This window comes from Hemicordylus capensis, chromosome 9 (assembly GCF_027244095.1).
Source record: "Hemicordylus capensis ecotype Gifberg chromosome 9, rHemCap1.1.pri, whole genome shotgun sequence".
Classification (NCBI taxonomy): domain Eukaryota; kingdom Metazoa; phylum Chordata; class Lepidosauria; order Squamata; family Cordylidae; genus Hemicordylus; species Hemicordylus capensis.
The window spans coordinates 29,940,129-29,963,770 of record NC_069665.1 but is presented as its reverse complement, the minus strand read 5'-3'; the positions used below and the strand labels follow the sequence as shown (position 1 = coordinate 29,963,770).

Here is a 23,642-nt window from a genome sequence, read left to right as displayed (position 1 = left end):
GATTTAATTGGGAAGCAATCTTTTTACATGCATTTATTTCATTTCAGTTACATGTAGGTTACATTTCATTTTATTTCAGGCTATTATTAGACCTTTTTTTAAAAAAAGAAAGAAACCTGCATTGGATCCCCCAGAGTTAGCTAATTACAGACCAATCTCTAATCTTCCTTAGTTGGGCAAGGTGATTGAGTGAGTGGTTGCTTCTCAGCTCCAGGCAGTTTTGGATGACATAGATTATTTAGATCCTTTCCAAACTGGCTTTCGGGTGGGCTATGGGGTTGAGACTGCCTTGGTAGGCCTGATGGATGATCTCCAATTGGCGATCGACAGAGGGAGTGTGATTCTGCTGATCCTTTTGGATCTCTCGGCAGCTCTCGATACCATTGCCCATGGTATCCTGCTGGGTCACTTGAAGGAGGTGGGATTGGGTGGCACTGTTTTACAGTGGTTCTGCTCCTACCTCCCTGGCAGATTCCAGATGGTGGTCACTTGGAAACTGCTGTTCTGAAAAGAGAGCTAAAGTTTGGAGTTCCACAAGGCTCCATACTGTCTCAATGCTTTTTAACATCTACATGAAACCGCTGGGAGAGATCGTCAGGAAGTTTGGTCTGGGATGCTATCAATATGCTGATGACATCCAGATCTTTTTCTCCATACCAACATCAGGAAATGGCATAACCTCCCTAAACGCCTGCCTGGAGGCAATATTGAGCTGGATGAGGGATAACAGGCTGAAATTGAATCCAAACAAGACGGAGGAACTGTCTGTAGAGGGACGGGATCCGAGAGATGGTTTAGATCTGCCTGTTCTGGATGGGTTTACACTCCCCCTAAAAGATCAGGTTCGTAGTCTGGGAATGCTCCTGGATCCCAAACTCTCCCTGGTTCCTCAGGTCGAGGCTGTGGCCAAGAGTGCTTTTTATCAGCTTCGGCTGATACACCAGATACATCCATTTCTGGAGACGGTGGTACATATGCTGGTAACCACTAGGTTTGACTACTGTAATGCACTCTATATGGGGCTGCCTTTGTATGTAATTTGGAAATTACAACTGGTATAGAATGCGGCAGCCAAATTGGTCTCTGGGACAACACGAAGGGACCATATAACAGCGATTCAAAAAGAACTGCACTGGCTGCCAATAAGTTTCTGAATGAAATACAAAGTGCTGGTTATTACCTATAAATCCCTTAATGCCTTAGGTCCAGGGTACTTAAGAGAGCATTTTCTCTGTCATGAACCCTGTCGCCTATTAAGATCATCTGGAGAGGTCTGGTTATGGTTGCCACTAATTTGTTTGGTGGCAACTCAGGACAGGGCCTTCTCTGTGGCTGCCCCAGGGCTTTGGAAGGCACTCCCTGCTGAAATAAGAGCATCTCCTTCTCTGTTTGCTTTTAGGAGGACCCTGAAGATGTACCTGTTTTCCCAGGCTAGTAACTGAAATTTAAATTTTAAATTTTAATGTGTTTTTATCTCTTGTGATTTTTATCTGTTTTTATTTTGTAATAAAAATAAAATAAAATTTTATTTTAAAAATTTAAAATAGAATAAAATTTTAAATTTTGTATATGTTATATTATGTATTATTCTGAACACCGCCTAGAGAGTTCTATATTAGGTGGTATAGAAATTCAATTAAGTAAGTAAATAAATAAATGTTTCTAGCCTGCCTGAAGGCTGTTGGGCTAGTAACAACCTTTGCAAGTTAAAAGATGAACAAGAGAGCTCCTGTGCTCATTTCAACCAGTTTGTGTGCTGTGATTATATTCAGAGGCTCTCCTCTGGATGTCCCACCCTGTAAAGTAAAGCAGGCGGCGACCAGAATGGGAGCCTTCTTGGCTATGAAATCCTTTCCCCAACAAGGCTTACCTGGAACCCAGACAGTTTCCTCTCCAACACCATCTGAAGGCCTAATTATGCTTCCAGGCCTTTTAAAATTACTTTTAAAGTTCTTTTAACTGCTGTCTTTATTAATGTCATGAATCAAGTCAGCAGTTAAATATTCCAATTGTATTGCTATTCTACAACCTAATTGTACTGTTCTTAGGCAGTTTTGTCAGCCTTCCTGCAAGCACTGCTGAAGGGTAGCACATAAATCTCTAAAAAGAAATACACATTCCAGAGACTAAGCTGAATTCTCATGCGTTTCGATTTGTGCTCATTTGATGGGGGCAAATCTACCACTGAAGAGGTAAGCAAGCTTCACAAAAATCTAAAGCGTTTCTTTGTTATTCGTCCAAGTCCTGGATACTAACAAGTTACAGTTTCTGTGCCTTTGCTATTCAGACCTAGCATGCATGTCAAATGCACAAGGGCGCTTTCATGTGGGGCACCGGGAAGGAGGCAGATAAAACCCTTTATGTAAAATAGACCTGAGGCAGGCAGAAGGGAGAATGAAATCTACTGGTAGATCTTTGGGTGATTTTTCAGCTTTGGTTTCTGACTCCAAATTGTTTAACAAGAGGAACCACAAAGAGGGTTTTGCTGATGTCGCTACAAAGAAGGAAAAACAAGGTGGCTTTTTATGTGAAAAGATTGCGAGAACAGAAAACCAATTCCGGGGCCCGTCAGGTACTCTGAGATGCACCCTTAATTCTATGTCTATCTCCACCCTCCTGAGCCACTATTTTGCTCCTGGGTCAGGGAGGTGGCCCTCAGGGTTGTGGTAAAAAAAGGAGATCCTGCAAGCCTGGGCTCCACCCATCCCTGGAAAATGGAGTAATTTGCTATTTTAATTCATGTCAACTAGAACCACCCTATAGGTGTCTCAACAGCTCCATTCTAAGAACTTCCGTTACAAATTTTCCTCTTTTGAGGAATCCTCTGTTTTAAAAATGGCTGTGCTGCTTTCAATAACATCACTTAGCACCTTTCTAAAGCGCCATGCATTTCAAAGGCTTCAGGGTGAACACTGTCCAGGGCCACATGAGAAGTTTGATTACCTCACCGGCCAGAGAAGCAGCACAGCTTTTCCTTTTAGGCTCTGTTCTTCAGGCGATCTAGATCTCCGAATTAAGCAAAGATAGTGTAAACAAAAGTATGTAATTGCAAATGCACTTAGCGGGCATTGTGGGCATTGTGCACTCCCTGGCTAGGCTCTTCTTAGGTTCTTAAACTCTTAGAAGGTCGAAACTCACTCCATACCACTGCAGTATAGACCTTGAAGATGCAGCTTTGCCCCAAGCATGACCACTGCCTGTAGCTCATAGACTTCCACAGAGGAGGAAAGAGCACAATGGCAAACTCACCCAAGAAGCAAGCCTTTTTGAGGAGCAGTGGCTGTCATTAGCTCAAGGAATTGCCTGCACCAGAATTTATAGCTGCTAGCAGGTTTATGACCCAGCAGAGATAACATGGCGGTCCCAGTTCTATGACCTGTCACCTCCACATGGGGCATGTCCATGATTGTTCTGATTGCTGTGGCTTCCCCATAGAGCCATGGCTGTTCAAATTGCAGCACTGATATCTCTATAGATCCACAAAGAAGCTTCCACATGCAAATATCACAAGGGCCTCTTTTTATTCCTGGAGGATACTGCATCTAATCATGGAAACTATACACTGTTGCATAAACAGAATAAAATATATAAATTTAGTCTAGAAAGCTGTTTTCAATGAGAGAGGAAAGGGACTCTCTTTTGAAGGTGGAAGAGTATTCCTAGCTTGCTCATTACGTATATTAAACTCTGTCAGAGTTCAGCCAACGCAGCTTTTTGAAGAAGGGGAAGGAGAAATGAGCAGGGCTTGCGTATTCATCTCATTGTCACGGGTCACACTGGAACTCAACCGGACATCAGATGGCTCTGTCAATACTAACAAAAAGGCTGCGGACAGAATAATTGGAAAAGAAAGAAGGGGGCACGGTCACACAAAAAACTAATATTAGGAAAGGGCTGGTTTGAGACTTTCCCATGACAAGCTGGCTCTCTCTGTAAACAAGCACATATGCCTTTCGGCATCAGTTAATTAGAAATAAACAGCCTGTAGGGAGCATTGTGCAGCGACTGGCAGAGAAACCGAGACATCCTTTTTAAACATTTGGGGCCCCTTGGTTTTCCCTTTAGTCTTCCCCTAAGATGTACAGATTGTCCTCCAGCAAACAGTGCAGAAGTGTGTGGGATGTTCCAGATAGGGCTGTGAGATCACTGGAACACACACAAGCCTCATTTGCATTGCCTTGCACATTCGGCATTCTGTGGGGAGAACGTGCTGGGAACAGATGCAGTCATCTAGCTCGGTTAGGGGGCAAGGAGAGCCAAATGTCACAGATCCCATATCAAGGCCAATCAGCTCAGTACTCTCATGGAAGCTGTTAAAACAGATGGAGGTCACAGAGGGACATACAAGCAGCTGCCCTTGGCACGCCTTCCAGCTCTTGCAGTGGTGCTCTCATGGAGGATGATGCTCTCAACAAAGATTGCCCCAGATGGGCAGCTACATTTACATTTTACCCTTCTTTCAAGACTGATATGCCCTGTGACTTTTGCACCAGGATTCCAAGAGAAGGGAACCCAAGTTCTGAGAGCAAAAAACGTGGATTCTACAACTAGATGCCCATTTCCTCTACATGCAAGCACACAGTTTACAGTTACTGGAAAGCCAGAGTTTGAGGGCAAACTCTGGGTGGGCCAGAGCACCTGTGCATGCAGAAAGTCCCAGGTTCAATCCCTGGCAGCATCTCCAGGTAGGTCTGGGAGAGACTCCTGCCTGAAGCCTTGGAGAGCTGCTGCCAGTCAGAGTAGACAACACCGAGCTAGATGGACTCATACAGTCAGATGGTCTGACTGTAGAAAGCAGCTTCCTATATTCCGTCTTATACTAGAGGAAGTGAGCTGGTGCTGGGATGCACAAAGAGAACTACAGAGAAAATGAGTGAAAGAGCTGGCAAACATGCTGTACTCTCTCTTCCCTCCCCAAACAGGACATTAACAGGACATGATGGTCTTATCTCTGCATGTCTTGCGTAGGATGCACACATCCAAGACCTATGGGGACTGGGCACTCCCAGGATTTCAGCAGAAAGGAGGAGGAGAGTAAGCGGAGGTCAAATGAGGGCACAGACAGACAGAGACAATGAGGAGCCCTCTGGGAATTCATACCTATTGCCAAGTATAGAACCCTCCCCTTGTTCTGAAGACCCGCACACACTCCATTAGTTAATACAGAACGTTTAATTATTTCTGCAGTTTGGTATTTTTATTAAACGTGCACTGAAATACGAAACGACAAGCTAATAGAACACATGTGGAGGTAGAGAAAGTTCTTTCTGGCAGGGCTTCATTGGTTCCATGGGCTATCATGCCAGAAAAACAAGCCTTAAATTCAATGCAACTACCAGGACAACACATTTTTAAGAGCTGAGGGGAAGAGGAGGAAGACACGCAACTGGCGACATCTCAAAAGCAACGGATGCGACCAACTCCTAAACTTCAGTATGGGGAATCCAGAGAGAAAGTATTTCACAGGTAATGCTTCCTAGCAGACTGAAACTAAATGGTTTCTTAGGCCTATATGACGACATGTTTGAGCTCTCGAATGTGACGGACTGGACGCGGAAGTCCTTTTGGTATTAGGGGGTTATGCTCACTCTTTAGATGATTGTGCCCCAAATTACTGAAACCTCCTGAGGTAAGCAGAAGCACTCTGTACATTCTCAAACAACTCTCTTCCAACTACTTTTCTGTAATCTAAAGTAGGCTCTTGGTAAAGTAGAAAAAGGTTCAGGGCATAGCCCAGGAAACCTTTTGACAAAACCAAAGGTCTACCTTTGAACACAGAATGTAACATGAGGAGAGTTTCTTGAACATGTACACTCAGTCAGTAACACAGTCAGTAGCACCTAACCAGACCCCCAGGACCTTGGGAATAGTTTAAAAGTTTGTCATTACCAAGACTAATGAAAGCAAATGTGGAAAGGCACCTCTTGGTGTTGTTACCATCTAATCATTGATCATCGCCCTGTCTGCAGACTTGTGGACTACTTCTAGCCATGCCAATAGCCAATGACATCGACATCATCATCATCATCATCTCCATTCAGCACAATGCCAAGACAGCCAAAAACAGAAGGAAATTTTAAGAAGGATATGCACAAAGACATCACCACGGCGTTTTCTGCATATTGGCTTAAGCTTCAAATCTCTTTACATAAGAATCACGTAAGCAGAAAACTTCACACTCCGTCCAGCCTAATGAGCGTTCAAGCAATAGGTACTTAAACAGCAGCAGACCACAAGGCTGCTCAAAGGTTAGATCAGGAGGTGGGTCCCTACCTGGCCATCTTGTCCGACGTGAACCTGATGTATCTGCAAGTTACCCTGTAAAATTTTAATTAAAAATTAAAAAGTAAGGAAAACAACAATTAAGAGAAAGGTAAAACTACAGAACAGAGCTCATATATAGACCTCACTAACATACATCGTTAGGGTTACTTTAGTTTACCTAAGGAAATTCATTCATTTTTAGAAGAGGTTTGTAAGATTTGCAGCACTGGCAGCAGAAACCTAACAAAGCTCTTTTTAACTACAAAATGCTTTTACCCATGAAGTAAACTCTGTACCGAAAGTATCAAAATTCTGTGTAAGAAAGATGCGAACTGATACAGAAATATGCTTTATGGAACTGCTTCCCAGAATACTTCTGTGTGGCTCTCTCTCATCCTTCCAATCTCGCCTCCAAACCAATGTTTTTCATGGAGCTTGTGGTGCCACCCAGACCCTAGTGTAACTCACCCTAAGTTCATGCTGAATCGTAGCTCTCAAGCCCCATTCCATTCAAGCCCCTTCCCATGTCCTACAGAGGAGACATCATCAAGTGAAAGGTGGGAATCTGACCCTTTGTTCCAGGGTGGAAGATCCACAGTGGAAGCCTGCCACTGCTGAACCTTTATTCAAACATGTTTGTAAGCAGCCTTGAAAACCTAATGGTGGATAGGTAGGATATAACCCTCTTCAATAAATAAATAAGCAACCCTAAATCAGACCTGCTCAACTTAGCCCCCCCCCAGCTGTTTTTGGACTACAACTCCCATAATCCCCAGCCACAGTAGCATTGGGTTATGGGAATTGTAGGCCAACATCTGCAGAAGGGCTGAAGTTGAGAAGTCCTGCACTAAATAAAACCACTCTTTTAGGTCTCACTTTTGAGACAATATTACTGGTCACTTATTTGTTCAGGTTTACAAATGTGCAGATGCATTTCAAATCAAGATATCTGCCAGCCTCCCGTAATATGGTGAAAGCTCTGGTTGGTAGGGATGACAATGCTCCTAATGGAAGAATATCTGCTGTATTGGTGCTGTCATTTCTGCTAGCAGTCATTCATTTTTTAATTTTATTTAAAAAAACTAAAAAAACCCTCAATCCCTCAGGCAAACAAGGGCTCCATTATGGAAGTCACAAAGACATCCACTACAAAAGCTTCTGAATGCTGCAGCTGATTTTAGAAGAAGCCTCTGGGTCTACAAGCATAAAAGGAAAAATAAAGCACAGGAAGAAATGTCTATTTAATTTGCAATTAAGCCCTCAGAATTTGTTTAAGTCAAGGGAGAAGGGAAAAGTAATTTCTCCAAGAACTTTCACAAACAAGATAGAGAGCAAAATGAATCTCTCTCTAAAGGGAAAAAAAATACTCCCATTTTCATCCTCCCTATGTTCTTTATGCTGTCAGCAAGAATTCCACTTCCGTTTGTAAGAGTATAAACTGGAATAAACCCCAATCCAGATGTTTTCTATCTGCACGGATGAAAGATGGGCCTGATCCTGCTTCTCTTTGTGTACAAGGTTCCTCCCTCTGAAGTCATACAGGCATACAAACATAGCCAGGCTCTTCCTGTAATTTGTTAATGTCTCCCAAGGCAAAGACTCTCCAGAATTTCTTTGACACCATATCAGAACCAAAGTTACTATTACCAGCTTCTCCACAACTTCAAACTGGTTTCAAGTGTGCATAGGTTGAAGGCACGTTCTGACATTAGTTTTCCTATTTCAGTAAAAACAGCAGAAGGCACGGCTATAGGTCAACTTCTCAACACCTTCTTAAAAAAGTGTAACTGCACATATATAAAATTGTAAGGTGGGAAGTACTGAAGAGTCAACGTCCTCTGGCACAAGCACAAGCTAAGCTATTCTCCACCACCTCCAGTCCAAACAAAACCTCTATGTACACACCTCCCGCCGGCCCAGTGACTCTCCAGCAACCCTCCCTCCAATGTACTCCCTTCAGTCTTCACAGTGCCCTTTAGGAAACCTACATTTCCCTGAGACGGCTTCTGCTTGGCACATGACATAGCAGCATGCCATGAGCCAAGGGATGGAGGGAAGAGACCTCCTTCTCTTCTCCTCACTCGCTGCTGGGATACCAGTAAAAGCCTGGTAAAAGTGGGGAGGGGCATTCTTCTCCAGCTCAGATTAAAAACTGAGCCAGAGAAGAATCTGGAGGTGATAATGCTTGCTGCACATTCAAGGAAGCATTGTGAACCCCCAGGGCCCATACTGCTGAGCCCAGAAATAGAAGTCTCTGGGACTTAACTAAAGGCCCATGCCACTCTGGCACATCTCCCACTTGTTTCAGAGGTGCATGCGCAGGGCTGCAACTAGAGCGTGCTGATTCCTCTGCTGCTGCGCCTCAGGCTTGTTGTCACCATCAAGACATTCTAGCCATGCCGAGAACAAGCCATGCCGAGAACAAGCTACCGCTCATGTAGCTTTTGCCATGCGGGCTGGTCAGCTTACAACTCTCACCTCGCTGTCTTGCGTGATCTGGACCTGCTCCCCTTGCGGCACCTGGGCAATGTGGAGGTGACCCTGCGGGATCCGTGAGAAAAAAACAAAGACAGAAACACGAGAAGCATCAATCAAAACTAGAAGAGTATGGTTAGTTCAAAACAGTTCGTTTTGATGGGGGGCGGGGGGAGGTGATGCAGAGGAAGTCAAAGTCTCTCATTTTAGAATAGTAAAGTGACATCTACATTTTGACACACAATTTCATTTCAAAAGTATGGACGGACTGCTGAATCCTGAATCACTAATTCATGCAAGATTCCCCCACCTCCTTCTGGTTCTCTTTTTTCAGGCATTTTCTAACTCTGGTGGTAGCATAAAGAGCCTAATTAAGATGCATGTAGAGAAGTAGCGAATTAAAGCAAGCTCACGCAATAAAAAGAAATGCTGAATCATCCTTGCTGAGCTGCATGACTAGGCTTCTCCTAAAACTCTTCTATATTTTTTGTAGGTTCAAAAATGGCTGCTGCCACCACTCCTCTTTATTACAGAGCTTGAACCTCCCTGGGCTTGGGGTGGAATCTCAGGGAAAACTCTCTTAATTTTGCTATTAGACAAGTACAAAAATCTTCCATGCGCATGCCTACATGTGGTGAGAAAACTGCTGAATGCCTGAGGAGACGTGTTTGCACCAGAGAAATCATCCTTTATCCCCCACCCTTTCCTGAGTTAAAAACCAACTCAGAGAGGCTTGTAAAATAAAGGAACACAAAGAAAAAGAGTTTTATTCATGTTCTACAGACTGCTTCCGTCTGAGACTTCTTCAGCTTTTAGTTACAGATAAAAATATTCAGTAGGTGACAAGAATACTTCAAAAGCACCCCAAATTGTGTTGGGACAGCACACTTTAAAAATCTTGGTTGCCCAGTTGCAAAGAACAGGTATGCAGGAAAATGCAAAAGCACACTTAAGTGCTAACAGAATATTTTGCTAGGCCCTAGGTGTATGGAGTGTAGGCTAGTGTTTCTTATTTCAGTTACATTGCAGGTAAACTATAACAGAACAGTATCAGCAATATGCAAAACACACACAAAAGGAATATAACTTCTAATGCAAAGTCTTACTAAACCATTTTCTCCTGTCCTAAGCTTCCGAAGCCAAAGCCCAGGCTTCTTTTTCTTGAACTCACCAAACCCTGGTCAAGAATTCAAGCTTCCTGCCCTCCTGGCTTTCCAGGACCAACAGAGTCATTTTCCTGCAGCCATCCTTCCTGGCCACATGTCCTTCACTAACAAAGAACTGCCTTCTTCCCAACAGCTCTCTAGGTCCCACCCACCTGGTGTGCTGATTGGCTGAGCCCTGGAGTTCACCAGCCTGCCAGTCAAGACAGGCTTCACTTCCAGTTAACTCTTCAGAGGTAGGAGTGGCTGATCACAACAAGAGAGTTAGAACTGTGCTCTTGGTGCAAAATCTGGAAAATATTCATTGCTGCATGGCACATTTGGAAAACACTGTGTCATGGTCCCCAGAAAATTAGATCAGAAGGAGGGAAGAACCTCCTCCTTCCTGACCTTCCCGAGAATATGTCTATGGGACAATCATGCTGATTATATCCTGTATAAATAGTAACACACACACACAGAGTTGTGGATCCCAATCTTTTGGCTGACCAATATAACTGGGCAACCCTTGTTTTCTTCCCCATACATTTGTGCTTCAGTAGAGCCTCCCTCTAACACTATCTCCAACCACCACCAAAATCTCTCAGTATGTACTATGCACATGTTTCCAAACATGTGTCCAGCAAATATCATTTAAAAATGGACAATCTGTTCACTAGGAACATGGCTGTTCCAAAAATTACACTCAGGGTTATACTTTCAAGATCACTTACACCACCACTGAATAATGACAGCCAATATAGTATACTTGTGTGCCGAATGGCCTATGTCCCATGCTCTATATTTCAACTCTGATGGAGCAGAGCCTTATCCCCCCACAAAACTTTCCACTGGCATAGAAGAGCAGCCTTCCAATCATTTTCCACTGAAGGTATGTCAATTGACAACTGCAGTCTCGAAGTCTGAAGAACATTAATGAAAAATCACTATTACACATCACTGGTCTTTGCAACTACTTCAGAAAGAAAATCAAGCATATCACTTGATTAAAAAAAACTGGTCAAGGCAAGCAAAGAAACTTCCTCATGAATCCTAACTTGGCCTTTGCTAGAGAGATTTACCTGCTGGCAAAACTGGCTGCCACTTTGCTTTTTTAGGCGTCTTTTGTGTTCATTTTCATCTGTCTGTGTGTGAAACCAAGATTAAAGATATCCATTCGGAATTCTGTCAAAGGCCTTCCTTATATTATAATGCACCAACAATTGCACATGAATTTCAAAGAAACACAGATCCTTCTATTTCAAACAGTTTCATTTCCTTTGGAAGGAAACTGTCTATTTATAGGAAGCAGCAGCATGCCGAAAGTATCAACACGACAATAGGGACTGTATATAAAAGCAGAGCACGGATCCAATCCATGTTGAGATTAGAATCGCTTTCCCTTCATAATGTTCAACTTTCACTGGCTTCCAGGGAAAAGTGCTTTAAATGCTTTTCTTTTAAAAAAACAACCACCTGATTAGGCCATTGGCAGGTCTGGCAAGTCTTTCAGAGGTGGTGGAGAAAGGCAAGTTCTCAAACCTGTATGTTTCCAAGGCAAATAGTAGCAGGGATAGGATTTTCATCAGGAAAACAGACAAGGTGGAAAGGGTTTTAAAAAGCCTCTTCCCCAAGGCTACAGTCCTGTGCTGAATTAGGCCCTCCATGGCTGCTACTATTTTTAAAAAAAAAACTATGGGGAATCCTATGCAGAGCCTCCCACATCATGTTTGGTTGGAGTCACAGAATTTCAGAAGAGATCTTGGAGTTCTTCTCTGGCACAAGCCTAGAATAATCAAGATGCCATTCCCAACAAATCACAATGGGATGGCATGTTGGAAATATGAAGTCACAGTTGGAATGTCAGGGAGGGAGCGGCTTCTAAGGAATGCAGGAAAGAAACGTCCCTTATCCAAATTATTCACTTGGAATACCTATTTTTGTCATTGTCTTGGACTCCTTCAAAGACTATGTGCAAGTGAGAGAATTGGAGGGACCAGAAGACAGTCCAGGCCAAATCACTGTGCTGTAGGATTCAAGCCACTGCAACTGTGGGTTTGGCTCAACTCCTTCCTGGCTAGACTTGCAGCCCTTTGTGGCAGTGAAGTGTCTCGGCTGCAGACAGAAGGCCAAAATGGCTGCCATGTGGTGACCACCTGACAGTGCACCTGCGGGTGGATGCTCTGCACTACAAGCTTCTTGCGTGCAACCCCCTCCCACCTAGTTCAAGAATTGCCACTGCTGTCATTCTGCCACAAAACAAGTTACTATTTCAGCTCTAAGAGAAAGTATCAGTGCTCACATGCTTTGATGTGAACGTACATCAAAACACAGAAACCTCACAACAGAGTGTAAGTCACATATAGCAGGTGTTTTGTTTTTGAATGACCACACAACACGAGGCTCCAAAACATGCCAGTGGATTACCACTCTGGGTCCAGAGAGCAGGTGGAGGGAAGAGATGGCCAGCACACTGGGTTGGTATGTTTAGACACAAGCGGCAAGGGTAAGAACTGAGCTTCTCCTCCCACAACTGGAAGCTACAACCTAGTTAGTATGCCAATGATACACAACATTGTTGTCCAAGAAGTTCTGGATCTCACTCAAATCCACCAGGGCTGAAGAGAACTGCAGGTAGTTAGAAATGTATAGAAATTTTAGTAGGCAGTCCCTCCACCTAGCTGTAGGCAGCATATTTACCTTCCACACAACATTGCCTTTGATTTAATGATATGAAACAAAGCTATGGAAGCCAACTCAAGCTTTTCCATGGCCCACCAATGCAATCTTTTAAAGAAATGCAAACACTTGAGCATCACACCTAACTTTTAAACTTCCTGCTTTCTGTGGGTTTTGGGGTCAAAGTGTTAACTTTATTTAAACCTTTTGCGGGGGGGGGATTTAATGTCAATGTTTATAAGCTTTGCTTATATACATGAATTTAAATGGATACACATGTACGGAATTCAGCTAACAGATGTCGAAAAATGCTTCAGAGTGCACTTTGGAAAAAATGAGGATAAATGAATCACAAATGGATTTCCAGATTGTTCGTACTTCAGGGTAGGAGTTGCATGTGCATAGTAATCCACCAGGATTGTGCCCATACACATGGAAGAAACAGCTAGAAGGCTAAAGTAATCACTGGCATGCAAGTTCATACAGTCATATCAAGTGAGTGCAATTATTCAAGTCAGTGGTGCATCCATTCGGTATGTACACATGCATCCAAAGCCCCCAAATACCTATTTTCTAGAAAACCGCAACTAAGGAAGTCTTAGCAGGTCATATTTTTTTGAACAAGGGAGAAGCAGACTCTAAACAGCACGTCTGTCAAATTACAGCTACTTTGAGAACAGAGGAGATAATAAAGACAGTACATACTACTTGGACTTGTCCATCTTCTCCTATTTGGTGGATCTGCACTTGCTGGGCATTGGCCAAAGCATAATGAAGGGCTTGAGGCTGGTTTGCCTGTATTTCATTTGGGGCAGAAGTACTTTGAGCACTCTCTGGAAAAAACAAAACAAAAAACCAACATGATTTGTTATTCATCTCTCTACTTGTGACCATGCAGAAGCTTAGATATTGCGGGAAAACAGGAGAGAGGAAGGCGAAACTTAGCTCATTCCACAACTGGCAGATGAAGATGGGATTGATCCGTTATATGCAGAATAAATCCAAAACATGAGCAGGTTCTAAAATTACAGCTTTTATTACTGAACTATAATTACATCTCATAGAATTAACTAAACTGCAAAACACTTTGGGGCGGTGGGGAGGGATCATTACAAAGTGCCTCTCCATCCAGCTGCGCTAACTGAGATTTTCTATAACTCATTTTCATCCGTTCTGTTTTATTAGCCTATAAATGGTTCCAGATTAATTAGCAAAGTTTCCAATTTGGAAAGCAAGTTTCACCCCCCCACCACACCCCACCCCCATCGCTCCAAATCACTGATTACCTTGAGCCCATCCAGTTGTGACTTCATATTTCCTACATGCCGTTCAAACCCACTACACAACTTAACAGCTGGTCAGTTTGCGTGTCCAAATCTATAATCCTGATGTTCCCACTTTCCCCCCTCCCAGCAGGTGCCAAACCTACAACAGAACTAAATGACAGCGCAAGGAAAGTGTTTCACTCATTTGATTATTTTAATATCTAATTAACAAAGGACAACATTGGGAAGCAAGGATAAGGTACAGCCCACAGCTCATACACGAAAGATCAGACACTTTCAAGTGGCCTGACTTTGATTAAAAATGGGTTTCAACCCCTGCTAAAGATTCAAGACCAAGTACAGTAATTGCCAGATCCCCAAGCTTCTAAATCCACATTTCAAGGGCTGAACCATGTTTTCCACATTTGGTAGTCATCATCTCAAAAAGCACATTCTCCAGCACTGTGGAATTGCACCATGGGAAAGTGGCTGTACAAGCATGACTCTGTCCGCAAGAGCACATTCATGCAAGTGTGAGTGAGAGAATGAAAGGGACCTTCAGAATTAGTGTGGCATGTCCACCAACTGAAGCCTAGCATGCATCATGGGGCTGAAAGCGAGACACGGGATTATGATCATTCAAGAACAGTGTTCTGTCTAATTTTTCTCATCTGTGTGAGGGATGAGTTTTGTTCTGGGAGGCAGTATCAAGGCAGTGTGTGCGCACCATGTGCATTCAGAGTGGGGCCTTCCAGATTCAACCTGAGCGGGATCTAAAATGAACTGAGCGGACATCAAAAACCATGTGAGCAAACACAGCTTAGAGGGAACACTGATCAAGAACAATGCAGTTATGCAAGTCGTGTTGAGCACTACAGCACTACTTCATCCTCCAGAAGGGATGTCAAGCTTTCCAGTTTGGGTACGCATTTAGTAAGGGCGGGCTAGGAGACTATGTTTTGTGCAACATGTGTTTAAAATGGGTTTTATTGACGTATTCCTTCTTCTCAGTTTTGTAATTCATTCTAATGCTATCATTTGCGTCTTGATAGGAACATAGGAAGCTGCCCTGGTCCTTCGAACTCAGTACTGTCTGCCTCAACTGGCAGCAGCTCTCCAAGGTTTTAAGCAGGAGTCTTTCGCAGGTCGCCCTACCTGGAGATGCTGCCAGGGAGGGAACCTGTGACCTTCTTTATGCATCATGTATGCAGATGCTCTTCCACTGAGCCATGGCCCCATCCCCTAAAGGGAATATCTTACAGCATTCACATATAGCCTGCTATCCAAATACAAACCAAGGCAGACCTTCATTAGCAAAGGGGACAATTCATGCTTTCTACCACAAGACCAGCTCTCCTCCCCTAGTCTTGTCTTGCTTGTGGACAACACAGGTTGGTTATAGACCAAAACAAAATATTTAAAACTAAGAAAAATAATTGTCCTCAGGACCTAGCAGGCTACCTCCTGCTCCCCCAGCTAAAATTGTGTTTCCTGGTAGTGCTGTGCTCTTGAGAAAAGATGCTCACTTAACAGGTTTTACTTACTGACTAAAAAATGTCCCACTAATCCATGGATGCTCTTGAGTAATAAGACCTACAGCACATTAGAGCAGCACTGAAAAGCTGTTTGTAGTGGAACAACACAAAGAGACCCAGATTTGTTGCTGGCCAGCTGCTTCTCTACAGATGTTAAAAGGCTATTTTCACAACCCCTGGGTTAAAGTGGGGACTGGTGGATGCTGCAAACAAAACACTCACACAAAAGTCATGCATTCACAACTGCATCTCTTGAGAAGGCGAGTTTGCTTATAAACAGAATTTTAGCATCTGGCTGCAATGTCATGGCCTCAGATAGGAAGGTGAAAGAAAGCATTTCGCAGCATCTAAACCCAAAAATTATCATTAGTACACCATTGCCGGATGTACCACCACTGGGATTTTTAAAAATCCTGTTAATTAGGAAGAAGTAATTGTTATCAATTTCTCAACATTCCTCATTGTTGTTGTTGTTGTTTAAGTGGATGTTGTATGCACCCTTGCATACCTACATATCCCTATAGAGACGGACTGTCAAACTCAACAGTTTCCAGGCAAAATGCAAGGTGCTGGTTATAACCTATAAAGTCTTTAAAAGCCTAGGCCCATGGTATTTAAAGTTCTTCTTTGGCCCTCAACACTTTGGCCCTTTTACATGATCCCCACTGCACATTAAGGTCATCTGGGGAGGTCCGTCTCTAGTTACCACCGGTTTGTTTGGTGGCGACTCAGAGGCGGGCCTTCTCTGTAGCTGCTCCTGGGCTGTGGAATGCACTCCCAGCAGAAATTCATAATCTTAATTCTTTACTGACCTTTACGAGAGCCCTTAAAACCCATCTGTTTGGCCTGGCCTTTCAGGGTTTTTAATTAGTTTTAATTGTTTTAATGTTAACCTGGTTTTCAGGGTTTTAATTGTTTTGATAGTTTAATTGTTTTTAAAGATCTTTTTAAATTGGTCTTTATATTTGTTATTTCTGTTTTAATTGTTTTTAATGGTTTCTGTTTTTAATTGTAAACCTCCCTGAGCCAGCTTGGAAGGGCGGTATAAAAATTGAATGAACAAACAAACAAACAAACAACACCCATTAAGATCATCCAGAGAGTTTCGTCTACAGTTGCCACCAGTGCATTGGCGGCTAGTCAGGGACGGGCCTTCTCCATTGCTGCCCTGAGGCTTTGGAATGCGCTCCCTGTTTAAATAAGAGCTTCCCCATCTCTGACAACTTTTAAAAAGGTTAGTCAAGACACATCTGTTCACCCAGGCTTTTAATTAGATTTGCAGTTTTAATAGTTAACACTTTTAACATGTTTTAAATTTTAGATTGTTTTAATGTTTTAATTTCATTTCAATGGTATTTTTATTATAAACCGCCCAGAGACATGGGTTTTGGGTGGTGTAGAGATTTGTTAAATAAATAAATAAAATAAAATAAACCCACGGCTTGGAAGGAGACTCTGCAGTTGAGCTGTTGCATTCAGAACTTCCCAGTGTGTTGTTTAGAAAGGAGGGATTTCACCAAGCTGGTATCCAAAGAAAACCCGGACTGAATGTTGCTGTGATCGTGCAGGTACTGAGCATTCACCCCAGCAGCATCCTTTATTCTGGGTTAAACGGTGGGTAGCTGAGAAGCAAACAGTTGCTCAGTGAATCCATCAGGGCACTTGGCACAAATGGGGAACAACAAAGAGTGAATGTTGCGAGCAGCGTGTGGGGCAAGTACAAGACAGTTTTCTTTACAGTATTCTGCTTTTAAAGCAAGGACCCCAATGCGAGACAAGTCTACAAGAAAACCAGAGTGAAGCGATTCAATTTGTTGTAACAATATTAGTCTATCAGCTTCTGTGGTCTGTCTCGAAAGAGACACCTCTTTGCAAAATCAGGAGAGAAAGATTTGTCAGAAACAAAAGCAGCTCGTAACTGCTCTCAAAAGTGGGTGTTTTTCAAACTTTCGAACTGTGAAATTTTGTCCCTCAGACAGAACCTCCAGGTGTTGCCACATCACTTTTTCCATTTTTAAAATTTCCTCACTCCCTCTTAAAATAATCTAGGCCTAATCCTCCTAAGGTTTATGCAGGGGCTGCAAGAAACCCCATAAAATCTAAAGGTCAGAAGTTGCCTTCTTGGGGCCATCTGATATTAATCAGCAACTTCAGCACATGGCAAGCCCCACATCTGGTTCAAAGTCACCTCCTTTCAAGGAAAAAGTGTGCTAGTATCCTGGGACAGAAGCAGCCTGCTTCTTTGCATTTAGCAGCAAACATGAGCATCAGCTGACTGTGGGGCTGGGTCCACACGGCTATGACATAGCAGGGCTTTAACACAGGAAAAGCCACCAAAGTGCTGCCCATCGCCCACCTCTTGTGCTCACTGCCCTGTGCTCCACCACTCTGTAATGCCATCTCCCAACCCACACACACCGCACCATGCTAGACGCATCAGGGAGGCAGAATGCAGCTACTGCCAGGCAGCCAAAAGCAACCCAGTGAGGGCTCAGTTACCAGTCTGCTCTTTGGTCATCCTCCTTTTAGCAGTCATTCCTGCACTCCAGAGGAAGACACACCAGGATGCCAAGAGAAATAAACTAAACTCCTGTGAGCCCAGAGTACTGCCCACAGAAGAGGCTGCCCGCCACATCTGCCTGAACCAGTAGTCTGGGCTGGTCTCCAGAAGAAGAATATCTGCCATGTCTCTGGTTCTAGGTGTGATTGGATCCTGATACTGAGATGCAAAATCACCTGCCCCCAGAGCAGGCCCATCCAGAAACCCAGCAGGCAGACTCTTACATTGGTAAAACCTTTCTGGTGTAAGAGGTGAAGGGTTCTTATCTAATTCAAGCTGAAGAGGAAGAGGAAGAAGAACATAGGAAGCTGCCATATACCGAGTCTGACCATTGGTCTATCTAGCTCAATATTGTCTTCACAGACTGGCAGCGGCTTCTCCAAGGTTGCAGACTGGAATCTCTCTCAGCCCGATCTTGGAGATGCTGCCAGGTTGGGAACTTGGGACCTGTAGATGTTCTTCCCAGAGTGGCTCCATCCCCTGAGGGGAATCTCTTACAGTGCTCACACTTCTAGTCTCCCATTTGTATGCAACCAGGGTGGACCCTGCTTAGCTAAGGGGACAAGTCATGCTTGCTACCACAAGACCAGCTCTCCTCTCCATAAAAACCCAACCCTGTACCTCTTTAATTCTGGGAACACTCTGTTATATAGGCTGATGCAGCAAGTCAACTAGCATTTGAGAATGACAGCAACAAAACATGTTTCAAAAGGTAGAGAGGACAACACCACCCAAAACTGGAGTCGTCTTCCCAACTCTTTAGAATGATTTAAAGAGAAAAGCCAGGGTCTCTGGTCAAAACAGTTCCAGCAGCCTTTTTTGCCACCCTTGTCAGGAAAAGCGAGAAACCAAAGCACACATGCACAAGACTGAAGCTTGGTTCTGGGAAGCACAGTCCAGACCACAGCAATTGATACCTCTAGCAAAAAAGGCAACATTTTTTAAAATGCATGCATGCCAAAAGAAATGTGGGGAAAGAACTGTTCTCCGAGCCCAGCACTCTGTTCTGGTTACTGGAAGAAAACTAGTAAATCTTGTGACAGTTGTAAACTTGCTCAGTCAATTAAAGACAGAAGAGCCTTAATTAACATCTTGGGATAGCGGGAGAAGAAGCTGGAACACAGGGATTGGGGATTATAACTTTAAATGGACAACTGTTGCTTCAAGCGCCATTTCTACATTAAACATGTCTTTTGTTCAGTTTGATGCATGATGGATGCCATGTTGGTCCACATTTAGGTTGGTCAAGGAGTATCGAAGCTTTTGACTCATACAGAACTTTCCACCTTGCTCCAGGTTTATCAGCCACAGGGCAGCTTCAACCATATTTATTTATTTGATTGTTTGGATTGATTGATTGATTGATTGATTGATTGATTGATTGATTGATTTGTATACCGCCCTTCCAAAATGGCTCAGGGTGGTTTAGGTTAGGCCAGCAGGACATCAACAAGAGAGTTTCGTGGCACCTTAAAAACAAACAGATTTCTTGTGGGACAAACTTTGGTAACAGATCTGTTAGTTTTTAAAATGACACAAGGCTCTTTTTTGGATTTGTGCTAATAGAGCAATGTGGCTATCCCCCTAGAATATGAGGGCTCTGTTCAGAAAAATCTCACATGCCTGAGACAGAGAGACCCAGGAGCCGTGCCATCATTCCTCTGCCACTGGAGGCACAAACGCAACTCTACCCTCCCTTCCTACACATTAATAGGAAGAAATTGTTCCAAATCACAAGGAAAGCAGAGTCCTGTGAAACAACTAGCACTACATCATAGGGGAAGCTACGGAGAATTAAAATCATGGCAGAGGCCACAATCTGGCTGTGGTCCAGTCCAACCACCCTCCCACATGAAGAGCAAATAGAGAAGGAATAATTATTATGTACTGCTAGTATTATGTATTTGATTTTAAAATTGCCCTGTAGCCTGAGATTGCTACCAGCTATTTTGTTCTCCTGCTCGCTTGTTTCAGGGCTGAGTGAGATTCCCAAAACACTGCTTGCTTAAACAACCATTTTCCAGACCAAAACTGGTTGTAAAAAGTGAACACAACTACCCTACTCAGCCATCATCCCCTTATCTTGTGTGTGCATCACAAGGAACAGCTTGGCAGCCTGGAAGATAAAAGCATATGCCCTAAACACAAAATGAAGAGGAGTCAACAGCAACATCAGCATCTGAATAAGGAAAGAACATTTCATCCACAAGTGAGTGACAGGCCCCCTAAAAGAAGCACTTTTGCCATAGGAAGCCACCTTATGTGCAGCTTGATCATTGGTTTCTCTAGCCCAATACTGCCTACTCCGACTGGCAGCGCCTCTCCAAGGTCTCCTGCAGAGATCCTTCACCTAGAGATGCTAAGGAATAAACCTGGTCCTGCAAATCATGTGCTCTACCAAGAGAGCTACGGTTCATAAGCATCTTGTTCCCCTGTGCAGCCTCCGCTAAATGGGCCACTCTCCTAGTTTCTCCATCAGGCCACTTCTATCTCATTGCTGAGGCTGTGCTGAAAGGAACGCTCTGATTTCGAGCCAGCTTGGGCTTTGAGATCTTATCATCAGAAGATAGGAAGCTGCCTTATTCCAAGACAGACCATTGGTCTATCAAGCTTGGTATTGTCTACACTGATTGGCAGCAGCTCTCCAAGGCATCAGGCAGGGGTCTTTCCCAGTCCTACCTGATGATGCTACCAGGGATTGAACCTGTGACCTTCTGCATGCAAAGTAGATGCTCCACCACTGAGCTATGGGCCCATCCCCATCAACAGAGACTGGGATCCAAGAAGCCATTTTAGATGCCCCCGAAGGACTTGGGCATTCCCAGTGAAGATCTCTCTGCTTTCCGAACCTCACCAAGGCTCAGAATGTGGGTCTGGGAGATTTCCCCGCCCTTCTGGGGCAGTGCAGAGGCCCTGGCTTGAATATTAAATGCTCTTGCCAGTGGTGAGGTCATTTGCTGAGTCCTGGATAAGTCGCATATGATTACAGGATCAAAACATAAGCAACAATTTCTGATACACACATTTTCATTCTGGGAAAACCAGAACAAACCTCTCATCGTCCAAGTCAAACCCCATCTTTTGGCAAGAACACGTGCCACTTAACTCCAGCCAGCCCTCTCCTAGCAATTCAAGTGGGATCAAGCCAGACATCTTTACAGCCTGGAATACCTGAATTGCAGCTCAGTTCAAGAGTCACCTTGAACTGCTCCCAGAAGCAAATGTTACTGTAAAGAAGCTGTCTGGGTTCGTGACACTTTTCAAAGCCACGTTTGACAGCTCTGTTGTCATAAGGGTGAACTGCAGACCTCTGGTTCCTTCAGAGTTGAGAAATATTACTTATTTTTCTTATTACCCAGCAATGGGATGTTTGCTGGATGCATTATCTGGTGGATATAATAAGTTGCATATGACTGTGAATTATGGGGTTGTAATTCCATCACGGGTTTCCAAGGATGTCAAGCCACAGAAGCAAAGCCAAAGGGGTTCCTGTAGCTACAAACATTGGAGATGGAATTACGGCTCTGTCCTTGAAGCACTGCTTTTGCTCCCCTCCTTCCTTGTCACTTCAGATGTTTACATTTTTCTTCGCTCTCCTCTTTTGTTCACCTTCTTTCCTATGCTGCCTTCATATTCTCTCCATCTTGCCACTGGATAAACACGTCAAAAGTAGATACTGCGGTTCAAATTTGTCCTGCTTTTCCCACCAAGGCCTGACAAGTCACTCTGGTGCCCCACTGGCTAGATTACTGCTATGAAGGTGGGGCGCCCAGATGAAAATCTCCACAGGGCCACTAAGCTCACAGGGTGGGCTTGGGCAAGTCACTTTCTCTCAGCAGCCTAGCCCACCTTGCAATGGTGATGTTGTGGCACTGAAACATCCTCTCACCTCTTTGCAGAAGGGAAGGTCACAAACAGGCCGGGATTCAAAGGCACTGTGGTGAACAGATTCACAAACCACAAACGTGTTATAAATGCAGCAGAGAGAGATGCAAATGAGGGCGCAAAATGGACTGTACCATTTTCAACGGCCGGCAGGGATCACATTTTGGAATGTTCTCCACGGGGAGGGAGGACCTCCTTGCAGAAGTGGCTGGGTCAGCATTTCTCTCCTCACGAGAAAGTTATGTTTGTTTTAGGTTGGGAAGCATTCGGAAATGTGACTTGCAACCCTGCAGTCTGAAATAGTACAGGCCACTCTGCCATCTCAAGATTCTTCCCACGCAATCCTGATAGTAAATACCAGGGAATTCTGCAATAAACTTACCATCCTCACAACAACACCAGCCTTGTACAGTAATAGTAATAACAGCAACTGCCCCAAAGCTGTGGCATGAAACTCCAGAGGCAGTGTATCTGTGCAGTTCTTTGGGAGGGAAGGAAATGCAAAGCTTTGGGGGAACTGGCCTTTACTGTTTGTTTTGGTTGGGTTGGGTTGCTGTTTCCTATAATTTTGTTCAAGTTTTGTAATCTATTGTAAACTAGCTATAGAAATGAAAGCGGAGGGAAAGAACCCCAAACCTATCCATCAAATCCCAAAAGGACTCCCTGATGGTGCCTTCTCAGTCACTGCAAAGAGGAGGGCATCCCTAGCTTCCCTCTTTGCTTGGCAGGAAACATAAATGTGATGGCTGCAGCCAGTGCCATGGCCCAGCATCATCCTAGAGCAGGGGTTCTCAAACTTGGGTCTCCAGATGTTGCTGGACTTCAATTCCCATCATCCATCCAGCAACATCTGAGGACCCAAGTTTGAGAGCCCCTGCCCTATAGATTAGGGCTGCACAACCTCAGCCCTCCCACTGTTTTCAGACTACAACTTCCATCAGCTCCAGCTACAGTGGTCAATAGCCTGGGATTGTGGGAGTTGTTGTAGTCCAAGGTCTAGAAGTTGTGCAGCCCTGCTATAGATAAAAGGGCTTTCCAGTGTGCACACCATTGGTATGCACACAAACGTATTCCTGTGCCTATAAAAGCCACCAAGGAAACCACCAAATTTAAGGAAGCTCAGGAAAAAAACATCCCCAACCATCGAGATAGCTGGTGGAGATACAACACTAATTAGCTGTTTGGGTAAGGGCTATCAGGTTCAGCGTATAAAATTTTCCAGTGAAAGTAGATGTTGTCATTCCTCGCCTACAAAACAGTGGTTAGTGTTAACATGCAACCCAAACCTTCATGTGGGCAAATAAACTTATTTCCTCTCCTTTGGGCTCCCTTCCAAATCCCTGCTTTTAATATAGGACATACAAATGCCCCACAACTCTGCTTTTAATATAAGAATAAGCCAGAAGAGTCCCAAGAGGACTTTTTTGGGTCAATATTTTGCCATTTATTATCTGTGCCTAGACCTATGGAGAAAAGCCGCACTGCTCCTAGATTTCTGAGAGTGTATAAATTTCTTCAGGGTGGAAAAAGATTTTCTGAATGAAATTAAGTTATGTCCTAATAAGTGGAACAGAAAGATTCTGTTGCAGGTTTCCTTTGATTGAGAAAATGTGCTCAACTCAGTTCCTAAATGGCAACGTTAAACAATAGAGAGTCTTGTGGCAACAACTACAATAGAGGTATAAGCCTTCATGGACTGTAGATCCTACTCCACTAGATGTGGGCCAACAGCAAACTAGCTCAATTCATATGTAAATAATGAGAGAAATGGCACAGAGCACTGAATAACCTGGAACAGAATAATTAATTAGAAATTAATTAATGGACAAATTGTTCT

At 43.7% G+C, this 23,642-nt stretch overlaps 1 protein-coding gene across 7 annotated transcripts in view; it reads right to left on the bottom strand.

Moving 5' to 3' along the window:
- The window catches only part of BANP (BTG3 associated nuclear protein), a 156,109-nt gene that overhangs the window by 61,590 nt on the left and 70,877 nt on the right, over nucleotides 1–23,642 (bottom strand). For 4 of the 7 annotated variants that reach the window (XM_053271443.1, XM_053271442.1, XM_053271439.1 and 1 more), the window contains exons 9-12: nucleotides 13,266–13,393; nucleotides 10,964–11,026; nucleotides 8,743–8,805; nucleotides 6,274–6,318 (exon numbers count right to left, since the gene is read on the bottom strand). In XM_053271443.1, coding sequence (XP_053127418.1) covers nucleotides 6,274–6,318; nucleotides 8,743–8,805; nucleotides 10,964–11,026; nucleotides 13,266–13,393 — 299 coding nt within the window. Of the gene's footprint in view, nucleotides 1–6,273; nucleotides 6,319–8,742; nucleotides 8,816–10,963; nucleotides 11,027–13,265; nucleotides 13,394–23,642 lie in introns of all 7 variants that reach the window. The other 3 variants (XM_053271446.1, XM_053271444.1, XM_053271445.1) reach the window with 3 other exon arrangements.